The sequence below is a fragment of the Hyaena hyaena genome, unplaced genomic scaffold (genome assembly GCF_003009895.1).
Source record: "Hyaena hyaena isolate Hyena2069 unplaced genomic scaffold, ASM300989v1 scaffold_35, whole genome shotgun sequence".
NCBI lineage: Eukaryota > Metazoa > Chordata > Mammalia > Carnivora > Hyaenidae > Hyaena > Hyaena hyaena.
In genome coordinates this window covers 2,379,740-2,394,065 of record NW_024080667.1, presented here as the reverse complement: position 1 = coordinate 2,394,065, position 14,326 = coordinate 2,379,740, and the positions used below count along the sequence as shown (strand labels likewise).

The 14,326-nt window shown below is 57.5% G+C and overlaps 1 protein-coding gene across 1 annotated transcript; it reads left to right on the top strand.

Moving 5' to 3' along the window:
• The first annotated feature begins 502 nt into the window (after nucleotides 1–502).
• ARHGEF19 (Rho guanine nucleotide exchange factor 19) lies at nucleotides 503–10,337 on the top strand. The gene is made up of 15 exons (XM_039229041.1): nucleotides 503–917; nucleotides 1,332–1,613; nucleotides 1,774–1,882; nucleotides 1,962–2,038; nucleotides 2,333–2,595; nucleotides 3,438–3,598; nucleotides 3,693–3,845; nucleotides 4,107–4,236; nucleotides 4,353–4,427; nucleotides 4,584–4,673; nucleotides 4,851–5,011; nucleotides 6,994–7,152; nucleotides 7,464–7,543; nucleotides 9,256–9,360; nucleotides 9,776–10,337. Exons 1-15 carry the CDS (start codon nucleotides 503–505, stop codon nucleotides 9,931–9,933), a joined length of 2,418 nt encoding a protein of 805 aa, XP_039084972.1. The 3' UTR covers nucleotides 9,934–10,337.
• The last annotated feature ends 3,989 nt before the right edge of the window (nucleotides 10,338–14,326 follow it).

Here is a 14,326-nt window from a genome sequence, read left to right as displayed (position 1 = left end):
TAAAATGGGGATGATGGGGCACCTGGGTGGCTCAGTCGATTGAGTGTCCGACTTCGGCTCAGGTCATGATCTCGTGGTTCGTGGGTTCGAGCCCCGCGTTGGGCTCTGTGCTGACAGTCAGAGCCTGGAGCCTGTTTCAGATTCTGTGTCTCCCTCTCTCTCTGACCGTCCCCTGCTCATGCTGTCTCTCTCTCTCTCAGAAATAAATAAAAGCATTAAAAAAATTAAATGGGGATGATAATAGCATCAGGTCAGGGTTGTTGTGTAAGTGCAATAATGTATCTAAAGCACTCGGCCTGCCATTCAGTAAGTGTCAAGTATGAGCTTAAGTATGAGCTACTGGCACGCAATCAGGTGTGTGAGCGCTGGCACACATGTGTGCACACAGGGTTTGTCCAGGCCTCCAAGACGAAGGTGGCTTGCTGGCCAGCCCTGCTGTTGTGTGTCTGCCTCTGACATGTTTTCCCCTGCAGGTCCAGGTGGGTGGCAGAGCAAAGGAGGAATGGACTGTGGGCCACCTGCCACCCTCCAGCCCCACCTGGCCAGGCCACGTGGCGCTGCCCACCGCCCAGTAGCCGTGTGCCAACAGGAGAGTCTGTCCTTTGCAGAGTTGCCCACGCTGCAGCCCCCGAGCCCTGTGTGTCTGGATCTCTTCCCTGTCGGCCCAGAGGAGCTGCAGGCTCCTGGCAGCCGCTGGTCCCTGGGGACCCCTGCTCCTCTCCAAGGGCTGCTATGGCCACCATCCCCAGGAGTCTCAGACACCGAGATCTCCACCAGTGGGGGGATGCGGCCCAGCAGGGCTGGCAGCTGGCCGCACTGTCCTAGTGCCCAGCCCCTGGCTCTGGAGGGACCCTGGAGTCCCCAGCACCCACAGCCACAGCGCCGGGCCAGCCACGGCTCAGAGAAGAAGTCAGCCTGTGAGTCACTCTGGGGGAGGGGGTGGTGGCCCAGTGGGGCAGATAGTGGAGAGGTTGGGTGGTTCCTTTAGGACTCTTAAGCCCCTGAGTTCTCCAAACAGGCAGGACAAGGGGTAGATTTTAGTGGTAAGGGAAGGAACTGGAGCTCAGGGAGGCCAAGTGACTTGTGGGACGTTGCACAGCAAACGAGTGGCTGCCCTGAGTGCCTCGGCCCGTTGCCCACTGCAGTCAGGCACTGGGCTCTCTCTACCCCTCTTGCTGATCCCATTTTTGGGAGGACCTGATCCTGGCAAAAACACTGGCTTTCCCTGAGGCATGTCCTTCAGATGCTCAGGGCCACAGGGTAGCAGCAGGCAGGAGTGGAGAGAGCTCCCAAGAGAGGCCAGCCTGTGCTCTCACCCCACTTCCCTGTAGGGCGCAAGATGCGGGTGTACCAGCGTGAAGAGCTCCCTGGCAGCCCCGAGGCCCATGCTGTCTTCCTGGAGCCTGGCCAGGCAGCAGAGCAAGCCCTGAGCACAGAGGATCCTCGGCCGCTGGAGCTGTCCGGGCCCTCCCGCTTAGGCCTGGAGGGGCCTGAGCGGAGGCGCTTCTCCGCCTCTGAGCTGATGACCCGCCTGCACTCCTCCCTGCGCCTGGGGCGGAATTCCGCAGCCAGAGTGTTGACCCCAGGGTCAGGCGCTGGAGCAGCTCGGGAAGGTACCGGCTTCTCCCCTGGGCCCTAAGAGCAGGCCGGGAGCCAGATGCAGCACGGGCCCCGCGCACACCCGCGACTGGGTGCTGGTCGGCTGGAGTATGGCACCCCAGGTGCCCAGATCCATTCTTGGAGCCACCCACCCTCAGCTCTCGCCCTCTCCAGGGAAAGCGTCGGGAAGGGAGTCGCGCAGTGTAGAGATGAGGGTGGACGGTATGGCGATGCCAGCCCCTGTTGACCTGAGCGGGGGCCAGAGCGGCTGGCCCGAGCCCAGGTACCATCTCCTACTTCGAGCTCGGTCCGAGGAGGAGGGGTGCAGGCGAAGAAGGGCCCTGACACTGTCCCTTTCCTAGGCTGGACGCGCAGGAAGAGCTGGCTCTGGGTCCCAGGAGCGCCAGCGAGCGGCGCCAGTCACGGTTTCTCCTAAACAGTACGTGGGAGGAAGGGTGGGGGGCTGGGGGGTTGGAGAGCTCGGAGGTTGGGGATCCTCCGAGAGGGAGAGAGATGACTCTCGGTGGCAAGCACAGCGCTAGCACACAGTGGGCGCGCAGCAGCGTTTATGGGAAGGGGTGAGGGAGTGCGTGCACCGGTCCGCCGGGTCCCGCTACCCGAACCTTCCGAAAGGCGCGCTCAGCGAGGCGGGCTCTCGGGGAGCCAGCCGGGCAGGGGCCGCAGCGGGCCGGCGGGCGCCCCACGGCCCTCCCCCGCCCCTCTCCCCGCCCAGCGGTCCTCTACCAGGAATACAGCGACGTGGCCAGCGCCCGCGAACTGCGGCGGCAGCAGCGCGAGGAGGAGGGCCCGGGGGACGAGGCGGAGGGCGCGGAGGAGGGGCCCGGGCCGCCGCGCGCCAACCTCTCCCCGAGCAGCTCCTTCCGGGCGCAGCGCTCGGCGCGAGGCTCCACCTTCTCGCTGTGGCAGGACATCCCCGACGTGCGCGGCAGCGGCGTCCTGGCCACGCTGAGCCTGCGCGACTGCAAGCTGCAGGAGGTGGGCGCCGGGGGTCGGCGGGGCGGGGTCGGCGGGGCCGCCAGCCGGGGAGGTGGCCCTGGGGCCCGCGGGGGGGCGGGGCAACAGAAGGGGCGGGACCGGGAGGACACCGTCCCGGGACCCAGCGGGGCCCTGGGGAACCCAGCAGCGGGGACGGCAACCTGCAGGAGGTGGGCCGGGGGCTCAGCGGGGAAGGCGGGGCCGCAAGGGGGCGGGGCCGCAAGGGGCGGGGCCGGCGGGACCGTCCGTGCGAAAGGTGGGTGCCATGCCCTGACCAGGTGGGCTGGCTGCTAGCGGGCTGGGAGCGGTGCGGGAAGCCTCCGGACGCAGGGGTGGGGCCGGGGGCGGGGCCGACGGGGCCAGGGGAGGGGCGGGGTCAGGCTGGGCCGGCTGAGGTGGGCTCGGGGAAGCGAGGGCGGGGGCGGGGCAGAGCCCTCCGGAGAGAAAAAGCGTGGTGGGCGAGGGGCTTAGCCGGTCCTGGAGCTGGGTCGGGGCTAAATGAAGGGCTCCCCGCAGAGGGGCAGGGCCTTTGGAGGACTAGGGCCGGGCCCAGTGGGTGGAGCTAGGGGCTCGGTCAAGGTCTTCTACTGGGTTTGAACGATCGCGCGCGGCAGGAGGTGGGTGTCCCGAGCCCGCCTGGCCCCAGGTATTCGGAGGCGGGGCTAGCGAAGGGGCCGCGACACGAGGGCGTGGGGTCTGACTTGGCGGTGGACGGGGCTTGCGCAGCCGCGGGTGGGGGGGTGAAGGGGAAAGGAGGGTGAGGAGCGCGGGAGGTGAGTGAGGTCACCGTGTCAGGGATGGGCTGTTCCGGCCCTTTCAACCCCGTGTCCGCCCACACTCAGGCCAAGTTTGAGCTGATCACGTCCGAGGCCTCATACATCCACAGCCTGTCGGTGGCCGTGGGCCACTTCTTAGGCTCTGCTGAGCTGAGCGAATGTCTAGGGGTGCAGGACAAGCAGTGGCTGTTCTCCAAACTGCCCGAGGTCAAGAGCACCAGCGAGAGGTGAGGGAGTGGTCGGGTCAGGGGTGGGTGCAGGGAGGCCCAGGTCTGGGCTCTCTCCTTGGCCTTGACCCTGACCCCTTGCCGGGCCCCTCAGGTTCCTGCAGGACCTGGAGCAGCGGCTAGAGGCAGATGTCCTGCGCTTCAGCGTGTGCGACATTGTGTTACAGCACTGCCCCGCCTTCCGCCGGGTCTACCTGCCCTACGTCACCAACCAGGCCTACCAGGAGCGCACCTACCAGCGCCTGCTGTAGGGTCGGAGGCTGGGGGGCAGGGGGAGGATAGAGGGAGTCTTAGGAGTGGGCACAGAGCACGGGGTGAGGAAGGGTGACCTGGGAGGGGAGGAGCTCCAGAACGGGGCTCTGCGACAAGGATAAGGTTATATCCAACCGCAAGAGGCAGGAGGGATATGCTGAGAAGGCACCTCAAGGTGGCGGCTGGGGTCATGGATCCTGGCAGTTCATGGGACCAAGCACCCATCCGTGACCCCAGGCCCCTCCCCATCTTTCAGCCTGGAGAATCCCAAGTTCCCTGGCATACTGGCTCGCCTGGAGGAGTCTCCCGTATGCCAGCGCCTGCCCCTCACCTCCTTCCTTATCCTGCCGTTTCAGAGGATCACCCGCCTCAAGATGCTGGTGGAGGTACTAGAAGGCACCGGGCTACAGTGAGGGCCGTGTGAGGAACGTGGGTCCCGCGGGTGGGCAGGGTTATAGGTGGGGGTCATGGCCTGCCTCACTGCCCCGCCCCCACCCTCCAGAACATCCTGAAGAGGACAGCACAGGGCTCAGAAGATGAAGATGTGGCCACCAAGGCCTTCAATGCGCTCAAGGAGGTGAGCTCGGCTCCCGAGGGCCTCCCCCAAAACACCGACATGTCTCTGAATGAGCCCCAGCCTTCGGAGCCTCTGGTCCCCAGGGGGGAGTCTGCGGCTGGGCTCTGGGAGCCGGGGTTGGGGGAGCTGCCAGTGACCCCCCCACGGCCTCCCCAGCTGGTGCAAGAGTGCAATGCCAGTGTGCAGTCCATGAAGAGAACAGAGGAGCTCATCCACCTGAGCAAGAAGATCCACTTCGAGGGCAAGGTGCGGGTCCGCAGCTGGGGGGACGGGGACCACAAAGGGGCAGCTCTCGTCCCCTCCCCCGCTGGGCACTGGGGGCCAGTTCATCGCTGCCCATCCCCCCCATCCCCTGCTCTGTGCTCTTTGCCCTGCTCTCCTGGGCCTGACCTGCCCTCCGCCTTGCCCCTTCCACCCTTCCAGATCTTCCCACTAATCTCTCAGGCCCGCTGGCTGGTTCGGCACGGGGAGCTGGTGGAGCTGGCACCACTGCCCGCGGCGCCCCCTGCCAAGCTGAAGCTGTCCAGTAAGGCAGTCTACCTGCACCTCTTCAATGACTGCTTGCTGCTCTCCCGGCGGAAGGAGTAAGTCTGGGCAGGGTCGGGGGAGGGAGACTGGAGCCAGGCTCCCTTCTTGCCCACCGTTGGGCTCACAACCAGTCCAGGAATCACAGTCAGCCGGTGCTGGCCTGGCACCCTGAGCCTCCGAGGCTCCCCCCAGGCGGAGATGTGAGGCAAGGCCACTCCATTTTCCAGGCCTAAGAACCAAGGGCTGGACTCTATGTAGTGGACTTGACGCTGCTCCGAGCCTAAGCCAAGTAGAGCAGAGATTAAGAGCACAACCCTGGAGTCCCAGCTCCGTCCTGAGTCATGATGATGATGGCCAACATTTACTGAGTCTGTGCCGGCATGCTGTGTGGATTATTCTCTTCACTCCTTTAAACATCTCCCTGGAAAGGAGGCTCCCTTATTATTCTCAAGATCGTGGAGCTAGTAAAGTGCAGGAGCCCGGAGGCCAGGTCCATCTGATGTCTGATCCCAGGCTCTTACCCATTGTATTATCCTGTTTTCCATCTGTAAGATAGAGACTACCATGTGGGAAGATTCAGTGTGATAATAATATTAGGAAAGACCGTAGCACAGTGCCTGGCACGTGGTGAACACCCAATATTAGCTGTGAGTAATAAGTTTGGGTTGAGCGATAAGACTTTCTGAGGAAGGTAAGCCTTAAGGCTGAATGCGATGAAGAATGGACTTCTTATACTATGGGAAGGGTTCATTCCTGATTTATTCGTTCATTCATTAAAATGTCCCTGGATCCCTATTCTCTACTGGGCGCTTTTGGGTGCTGGGGACATAAAGATGAATGAGAATTGTTTTCTGCCTAGAGGAGCCTTCAGAACAATTCAAATACATCCTGCTAACCACCTGGTTAGGGTTTTGATGGAAAGGTGTACTTGCACTATCTCATCCCCTGGCATGGGGTGAGAATCAGTAAAGCTTCAAAGAGGAAGGGACATCTGAGCTGGGTTTTGAAGGATAAATAGGAGTTTGCCAGGTAGAGAAGGAGTTTGGGAGGATATGTAGCAAAGTCACAGGAAGGTATAATGGCAGATTCATCGGGGATGATGAAGCCTAATCTGGGCGGGCTTGTAGAGGGGAAGAGCAGGAGAGGGAAGTTGGGGCATTGAAAGTCACAGTACAGAGGCTGGGTGTCCTGAGGGCCGTGGGGATTGTGTGAAGCAGATGAGTGACCTCTTACTCCCGGCCATTTTGGGGGATGGACTGGAACGGAAGAGGCCAGAAGCTATTGCACTTGTGCCCAGGTGACAATAGGTGCTTCAGGTGTGGTGGTGGTTGGGGGGCGGGGGGACTTGTGGTCAGTGGATTCCAGGAACAATAGGGAGTCAGATGGGTGGAGCCGCTGGCTGGCTGTGCAGGGAGAGGGAGGGAAGAGGTGAGAAAACGGCTGACTTTCCTCCTGGACAAGCTGACGGGGAGTGTTTCCCCGGAATGGGCAACAGTGACGCGATCTCGGTTGGCGTGCAAGATACTGACTGCGGGTCAGACGGGTTGAGAGCAAGGAATCCGTGGAACATCCTTGACCCACCCACCTGCCCCTTCTTCCCACAAGTGTTTATTGAGCCCAAACTGTGGGCCAGGCAGGGTGTGGCCCTGGGATAGAGTGGGGCAAATAGGGAACAAAGTTCAAGTTCTACACCAGTGAGAGAGGCAGACACTCCACAGCGCAGGGTCTCATCCGAGTGGCTGTCTGGGCTCTTTAGAACAGGGACTCAGGGAGAGGTTCTGAGAGAACTTGGAAGCACGCCGGACACAGGGACTAGCTTTTGTCCCCTTCCACTTCTGTGGGCTCCCCTTTCCTCACGGGGACTGTGCTGGCTGTTAGGGAGCTGATGTCTTACACAGCCCAGTTTCCGTGGGGAGGGAGGGGGGTGGGCAGCCATCCCCTCTCCTTGGGATCCTGAACTCACCTGCCCTGAGAGGGTGGGGCTGGGAGCCTGGGGACGAGCGGGCTGACCTCGCCTCCCCACCCCCCACCCCTGCAGGCTAGGGAAGTTCGCAGTTTTCCTCCACGCCAAGATGGCCGAGCTCCAGGTGAAGGATCTGAGCCTGAAGCTGCAGGGCATCCCCGGCCACGTGTTCCTTCTGCAGCTCCTCCACGGGCCACACGCGAAGCACCAGTTCCTGCTGAGAGCCCGGACGGAGTGAGTGGGCCCAGGGCCGGGAAGGGAGGACCCCCAGGCAGGCACCAGGAGGCCTTTAACCTCGGGCCGCAGGACGGATGGCACTGGCACAAGGCAGGGCACGCGTGGAGCTGGCGCCCAGGAGCTTCTGGGCCTGCTCGGTCCTTATGCTCAGAGCTGGGTGGGGCCCAGGCTTGGGGACAGGGGCTGTGGGGTGGGCCCTGGGGTGGGTCCTGAGTCTGGACGTCATGCCTGATTCTCCCAGCCCTGTTTCACCACTCTGGCCCTGGGAGATTTTGCGCCTTGTGACAGCTCAGCCTCCCCCTCCCTAGAAGTGAGAAGCGGCGATGGATCTCGGCCATGTGCCCCTCCAGCTCCCAGGAGGACAAGGAGGTCTTCAGCGAAGGCCAAGGTAGCAGCCTGCTGCCCCCTCCCCTCCCCCATCACCTGCTTCTCGGTCCACATGCCCCGGGGCAGGATCCCTCGCTGCTCTTCCCTTTCCTCCAATTGTGCGCTGGCTGGCAGGGGAGAGAGAGATCGGCCGGGCCCGGGGCAGTCAGGGGTGGCTGTACAGACCCTTGAAGGAGGGGTGGGTTTTACACTGGACAGGGCGATACCCCCACCCCCACCCCATATGCACAGGCAGCACCCTGGAGATGACAAGGCCTTTTGTTTTTATTTATTTATTTTTTAATTTTTTGATGTTTATTTATTTTTGAGAGAGAGCAGGCAAGGGGCAAAGACAGAGGGAGACAGGGAGTCCGAAGCCGGCTCCAGGCTCTGAGCTGTCAGCACAGAGCCCGAGGCGGGGCTCGAACCCATGAGCCGCGAGATCCTGACCTGAGCCTCACTGACTGAGCCACCCAGGCGCCCCGACAAAGCCTTTTGTATCCTGCCACTTCACCCTTGTAGAACTCCATTTTACACATTAGAAAACCAGGTTCAGAGAGGTAAAGTGACCTGTGCAAATTCACCCAACTAGTAAGTGAGGCAGGTCAGCCAGAGTGGTGCCCGATCACAGAGGACCTTGAGGCGGCGGATACCACGCAGCGACTGGAGGGTTTTGAGCAGGGGAGTTAGGGCTGAGCTAACGAAGGGGGTGGAAGGGAACTCATGTGTCCGCCTACTTGCCATGTGTCAAGCCTGGTATTAGGAGCTTTTATATGCATTTATTTTACTTAATCCTCATGACAAGCCTGTTAAACAGACTCCTTTTTTTCATATCTGAGAAAACAGGCTCAGAAATGTTAAGTAACTTGCCCAAGGTCAGGTAGCCAATGGGTAGCAGAGCTGGGATTCAAGCCAGGTCTGGCCCCACAGTCTGTGGTTTTCCCAGTACTGCCAGCCTGCCTGCGGTGGTAGAACGAGCCTAGGGCCTAGACCGAAGCAGGTTCTCTGGCTCGGGCTAGGAGTCCTGCTTGGGCTGTGGGGCAAGCTTCCCACTCCAGACAGGTGGTCAGGGAAGGCCCCTGAAGGATGAAGAGGGGCAGCCATGAAGAGATCTGCGGGAAAGGACTCTTGGAGGGTGGAGCAGCCAGTGCAAAGGCCCTGAGGCAGAAGGGAATTCAGAGGATTTGGGGAACAGCAGGGCAGGCATTGTTGCTGAGCTTTAGGAGCAAGGGGGAGAGGGGAAGAAGAGGGGAGGAGCGGAGGCTAGCAAGAAGGCAATGCCATCCCATGTGTGGCTTTGTAGGCTGTGGGGAGGACTTTGGATTTTATTTTATTCAAAGAGGACCGGGAAGCCCTGAAGGGTTATATCTGGGGGGGGGGTGTGACTTGGTTGAGAAGGGTAGATTAGAGGGAGCCCCGGAGAAGTAACATATGAAGGGGCCATTACTGTTTTGTGGGAGGTATCTGGGGGTAGTTGGACATTGGCCTGGAGGTCAGCATCAAGGTGTCAGACTGAGCTGGGGAGGTGAGAGCCCCGGGCACGGAAGCAGTAAGCTGGGAGGGACTGGATTCACCTAGGGCTTGTGTTTCTAAGAGAGGAGTGTGGCCAGGGTGGGCAGAGGGAGGCGCAGAGAAAATGCAGCCGCCCTCCTGCCCTTTTGCTTCCTCCCCCTATCCCGCCCTGCCCCCATTATACTCCCCTGCGGACCCCCTCACTCTCCCCTGGGCTGTCAGACCGCCCCCAGGTCCAGTGTGTCAGGACATACAAGGCACTGCAGCCCGATGAGCTGACCCTGGAGAAGACTGACATCCTGGCAGTGAGGACCCAAACCAGTGATGGTGAGAGGGGCCTCCTGGGAAGGCCTCCCTCATGGGGCTTGGGTGGGTAGGAGGTAGCTAGATGGCTAAGATATCCCAGGAAAAGGTTATGCAAGCGTTGATCAACCACAGCATGCAGGAATCAAGTTAGACAAGAGGAGGAACTTCCTGCTTATAAAGATGTAGGATTTGGAGCGACTGATGGGGGGAGAGTGGGAAATACCCTTCGTAGAGGATGTTGGGAAAAAGAGGTCAGAAGTTCATCTACGAAACTGCTAAAGGCAGGGTTCTTCCTGGTGCTGGGAGGTGCTGGGATGATGTCACCTCTGCCCCCGGGGGTGCAGACAAGGCTTGCGTCAGGGCCCAGGCGTTCCCTTGCAGACCTGGCCCTGGTGTCCTTTCGATGCCACTCACTGATGCTGCTCCTGGCCTGTAGGCTGGCTGGAGGGGGTCCGCCTGGCAGATGGTGAGAAGGGGTGGGTGCCCCAGGCCTACGTGGAAGAGATCAGCAGCCTCAGTGCCCGTCTTCGAAACCTCCGGGAAAACAAGCGGGTCACAAATGCCACCAGCAAAGTGGGGGAGCCCCCCGCGTGACGGGCAGCTGTGGCCTGGGACGCCGGCTCCATGCCCAGCTGCTGGACGGGTGTGGAGGGGCCTGCCGTGCCCCGTGCCCCAGGCCATCGCTGCCATGCCATGGCCTGGCATCAGGAGCTCAGCCTGTCTTCGCGGTCCTCAAAGTCCACGCTTCGGGACACACGCCACTCCCTTCCTCTGGCATGGGGACTGCACAGGGGACCCGCGATATCTGGCAAGGACTGGGGCCCACTCCCTTCACCCTGCCGGACTCTTGGTCCCTCTGGCAGGGGCCTGGCTGGGGACAGCTCCGGTGCTGTTGGGTGCTGGGACTTGTGTACATATCTGTATCCACATCTATATCTGTATCTGGGGTCTTCGGGCCACAGCCTGCATGGGCCCTGGTTGCTGTGACTTTTCTGTAAATAAACTCTCATGATGCCTTTGCTTTGAGTCTGTGAGCTGTCGGATGCTGCCCCCACCCCCGCCCCTTGCCCTACTTCCCCAGCTAAAGGTCAGGGGGGGTCTCTGGCTGCCTCCCAGTGGGGATTTGTCTTTCCATAGAGTTCACCTCTTTTTTAAAAAAGTTTTTTTTTTAACATTTATTCATTTTTGAGTGACAGAGACAGAGTGTGAGTTGGGGAGGGGCAGAGAGAGAGAGGGGGACACAGAATCCAAAGCAGGCTCCAGGCTCTGAGCTAGCTGTCAGCCCAGAGCCTGACCCGGGGCTCGAACCCACGGACCGTGAGATCATGACCTGAGCCAAAGTTGGACGCTTAACCAACTGAGCCTCCCAGGCGCCCCTTGGAGTTCACCTCTTAACCAGAGGAGGGTGACAGCAGAGCTGTGGATGAATTAGACTGCTTTTCACTGCAAGTGACAAAATACCAGATTGAAATCAGCCTTGGGATTAATGAGAATGTATTAGCTCTTGTGTTTGTTTCTTACAGCTTTCTGTAACAAATGATCACAAATTAGGGGACTTAAACAACAGAAATGTATGCTCCGACTGTTCTGGAGGCCGGAAATCTGAAGTTGGTATCATTGGGCCAAAACCCAGGTGTTTGCATGGCTGTCCCCTGTCCTGCAGCAGATGTGTGCTGCAGGGGAGAGTTGTCACTCATCTGTTCCAGCACTGGGGGCCGCCGGCTTTCCTTGGCTTGTGGCCACACTGCTCCTGTCTCTGCCTCTAAGATCACACTGCCTTCTCCTCTGTGTGTCTATATGTCAGTTCTCCCTCTGCTTCCCAAGTATAAGGATACATGTGATTGCATTTGGGGTCCACCCAGATACTCATCTCATAATCCTTAAATCCCACCTGAAAAATCTATCCCCCACCTTGTGGCGCTCCTGGGTGACTCAGTTGGTTAAGCATCTGACTTGAGCTCAGGTCATGATTTCACGGTTCCTGAGTTTGAGCCCGCATTGGGCTCTCCGCTGTCAGCACAGAGCCCACTCTGGATCCTCTCTCTCTCTCTGCCTCCCCCCTGCTCTCTCCCTCTCAAAAATAAATAAACATTAAAAAAAAAATCTATCCCCCCCCCATGTTTATCATATAAGATAACATTCACAAACTCCAGAGGTTAGGATGTAGATATCGCTTAGGGGACCGGTTCTCAGCCTGCCACAGTTCTCATAACTAAGAAGTCGATAGGCAGGGTGGGCTTCAAGCAAGGTTTCATGTCACTTAGGACCCAGCTCTTTCTATTTTTCTACTGTGTGGTCCTTGGTATTGTCTTCATCCTAAGGCTTCCAGGGGCTTCTTCATTCACATCCAACATGGAAGGAGGGAATTGTTCCCTGTCAAAGGCCTGGGATGCTTTTTGATTAGACCAGCTTGGGTCACGTGGCTACCTCTGGGCTGATCACAGTGGCTGGGGCGGGTGGCGTGTGTTGACAGACCTAGCTTAGGTCGTGTGCTTTATCCCTGGAGCCAAGCTGGGGAGTTCTCTTTCCTGGAACCCTGTGGATCCCCAAGTGGAGTGTGAGGGCTCCTGCACGGGGGTGGTAGCTGCGGGGGAGGCCAATGTTCATCGAAACCCAAATCATCCAAGAGAGTAGAAGCACCTGGGAGTGAGCTTGGAGATGTGACTGCATCTGGGGGGACCAGAGCATCCTCATCCCTCAAAAGGAGGCCATGGGGCAAAGACTATGAGCCAGGGTGGTCCTAGAAGGCCAACATGGGCGGATGGGGAGGGGCTCAGACCCAGGAAGAAGTTTTTGGGAATGACTTTCTAACATGGGTGGTGTGGAGAAGGTGGAGTGTATGGGAAGCATATGCCGAAGCAGGCAGACACATTTGAATTTGAATCCTGGTTCAGACATTTATACCCATGCGATTATTTTGTTCTTTTAGAGAGGGAGAGAGAGAGGGAGAGAGAGCATGAATGGGGGAGAGGGGCAGAGGGAGAGGGAGAGAATCTTAAGGAGCCCATGCAGGGCTTAATCCCATGGCCCTGGGATCCTGGCCTGAGCCGAAATCACAAGTCAGGTGCTCAAACAACTGAGCTACCCAGGTGACCCAACCCGTGTGATTTTTTAAAATAAAGTCTTTTTTGGGGCGCCTGCGTGGCTCAGTCAGTTAAGTGTCTGACTTCAGCTCAGGTCATGATCTCACGGTTTGTGAGTTCAAGCCCCACATCGGGCTCTGTGCAGACAGCTCAGAGCCTGGAGCCTGTTTCGGATTCTGTGTCTCCCTCGCTCTCTGCTCCTCCCCTGCTCACACTCTGTGTCTTTCTCTCTCAAAAATAAATAAACATTAAAAAAATTTTTTTTAATAAAATAAAGTCTTTACTTTGGAATAATTGTAGATTTACAGAAAAGTTTCAGAGATGGCACAGAGAGCTCCATATGCCCCTTTCCACGTTTTCCCTGCTGTTAACATCTTACATTACCATGGTACAGTTGTCAAAACTAAGAAACCAACTTCAGTACATGACTATTAACTGAACTCCAGATTTTATTCAGATTTCACCAGTTTTCCCACTAATGTCCTTTTTCTGGTCCAGGATCCGGTCCAGGATCTCACATTGCATGTTGTTCTCATGGCTACTTGGGGTCCTCTGGTGTGCAACACTTTCTCCATCTTTTTTGGTTTCCGTGACCTTGACAATTTTAAGGAGTTCTGGTCAGGATTTTGTTAGACTGTCCCTCTATTTGGGTTTATCTGATGTTTTTCTTATGACGAGGCAGAAGTTATGGGTTTGAGGGAAGAATACCTCAGAGGCAGAGTGCCTTTCTTGTCACATGATCTCAGGAGGCACATGATGCCCACGTGACTTAGTCCGGGTGATGTTCACGTTGATTATATGGTTAAGCTGGTGTCTGCCAGACTTTCCCACTGTGAAGTTACTGTTTTCCCCTTTCCTTTTTTTTTTTAATTTAAATTGGAAAAAGTTGAAGTTTATTTATTTTGAGAGAGAGAATATACAAGCAGGGGGAAGGGGCAGAGAGAGAGAGAGAGAGAGAGAGAGAGCTCAAGCAGGCTCCACGCTGTCAGCACGGAGCCCATCGCAGGGCTCAGTCTCACGAACCGCGAGATCATGACCTGAGCCAAAATCAAGACTCAGATGCTTAACCGACTGAGCCACCGAGGCGCCCTGATTTTTATTTTATTTTTTAAATGTTTATTTATTTATTTTGAGAGAGAGTGTGTGAAAGGGGCAAGGGCAGACAGAGAGGGAGAGAGAGAATCAGAAGCAGGCTCTGTGCTATGGGGCCCAAACCCACAAACCATGAAATCATGACCTGAGCCCAAAGTCGGACTCTTAACCAGCTGCGCCACCCAGGTGCCCTGATTTTATTTTTTTTTAAAGTAATCTCTACACCCAATGTGGGGCTGGAGCCCCAACCCCGACATCGAGAGCCACGTACTCTACCAACTAAGCCAGCCAGGCTCCCCTATTTCCCCTTTCCATACTCTGTTCTTTGGAAGCAAATGGAACCCACTCTCAAGGCATGCTCCCAGTTCCTGGTGGATAGAGCTACATATATTATTTGGGGTTCTTCCGTCAGGAAGATTTGTTCCTTTTCCCTACTTACTAAATCAGTCATTTATTATAAAGGCATGTATTTATGCTTTTATTCATCTTTCCTTTGAGTGATAATTCAATACTAAGTTATGTATTTTATTGTTCAAATCGTTCCAGCTTTTGCCTTTGGAAGCTTTTCCAGATAGACTCCTGTGTCTGTCTGACATCCCCTCATCTTTTTGTTTTTTGAGCACTGCCTTACTTTCTGGCACTATGAGATGCTCCAGGCTCACCTTGTATTTACCCTCCCTGAGTGCTAGAATCTGCCATTTCTCTAAGGGGTATAGTTTCCTTTATTGGAGAGTGGTATTTAGAAACCAAGATCTGGACACTGGTGTGCTTATTGCTATTGAGGTGTCACTGCGTCTAGGCCCTCCCATTGG

Coding starts and splice junctions, on each gene's coding strand:
- ARHGEF19 (XM_039229041.1), top strand. CDS start 503: ATGGACTGTGGGCCACCTGCCACCCTCCAGCCCCACCTGGCCAGGCCA. Junction 4,237..4,352: donor GCCTCAAGATGCTGGTGGAG/GTACTAGAAGGC, acceptor CCCACCCTCCAG/AACATCCTGAAGAGGACAGC. Junction 5,012..6,993: donor CTGCTCTCCCGGCGGAAGGA/GTAAGTCTGGGC, acceptor CCACCCCTGCAG/GCTAGGGAAGTTCGCAGTTT.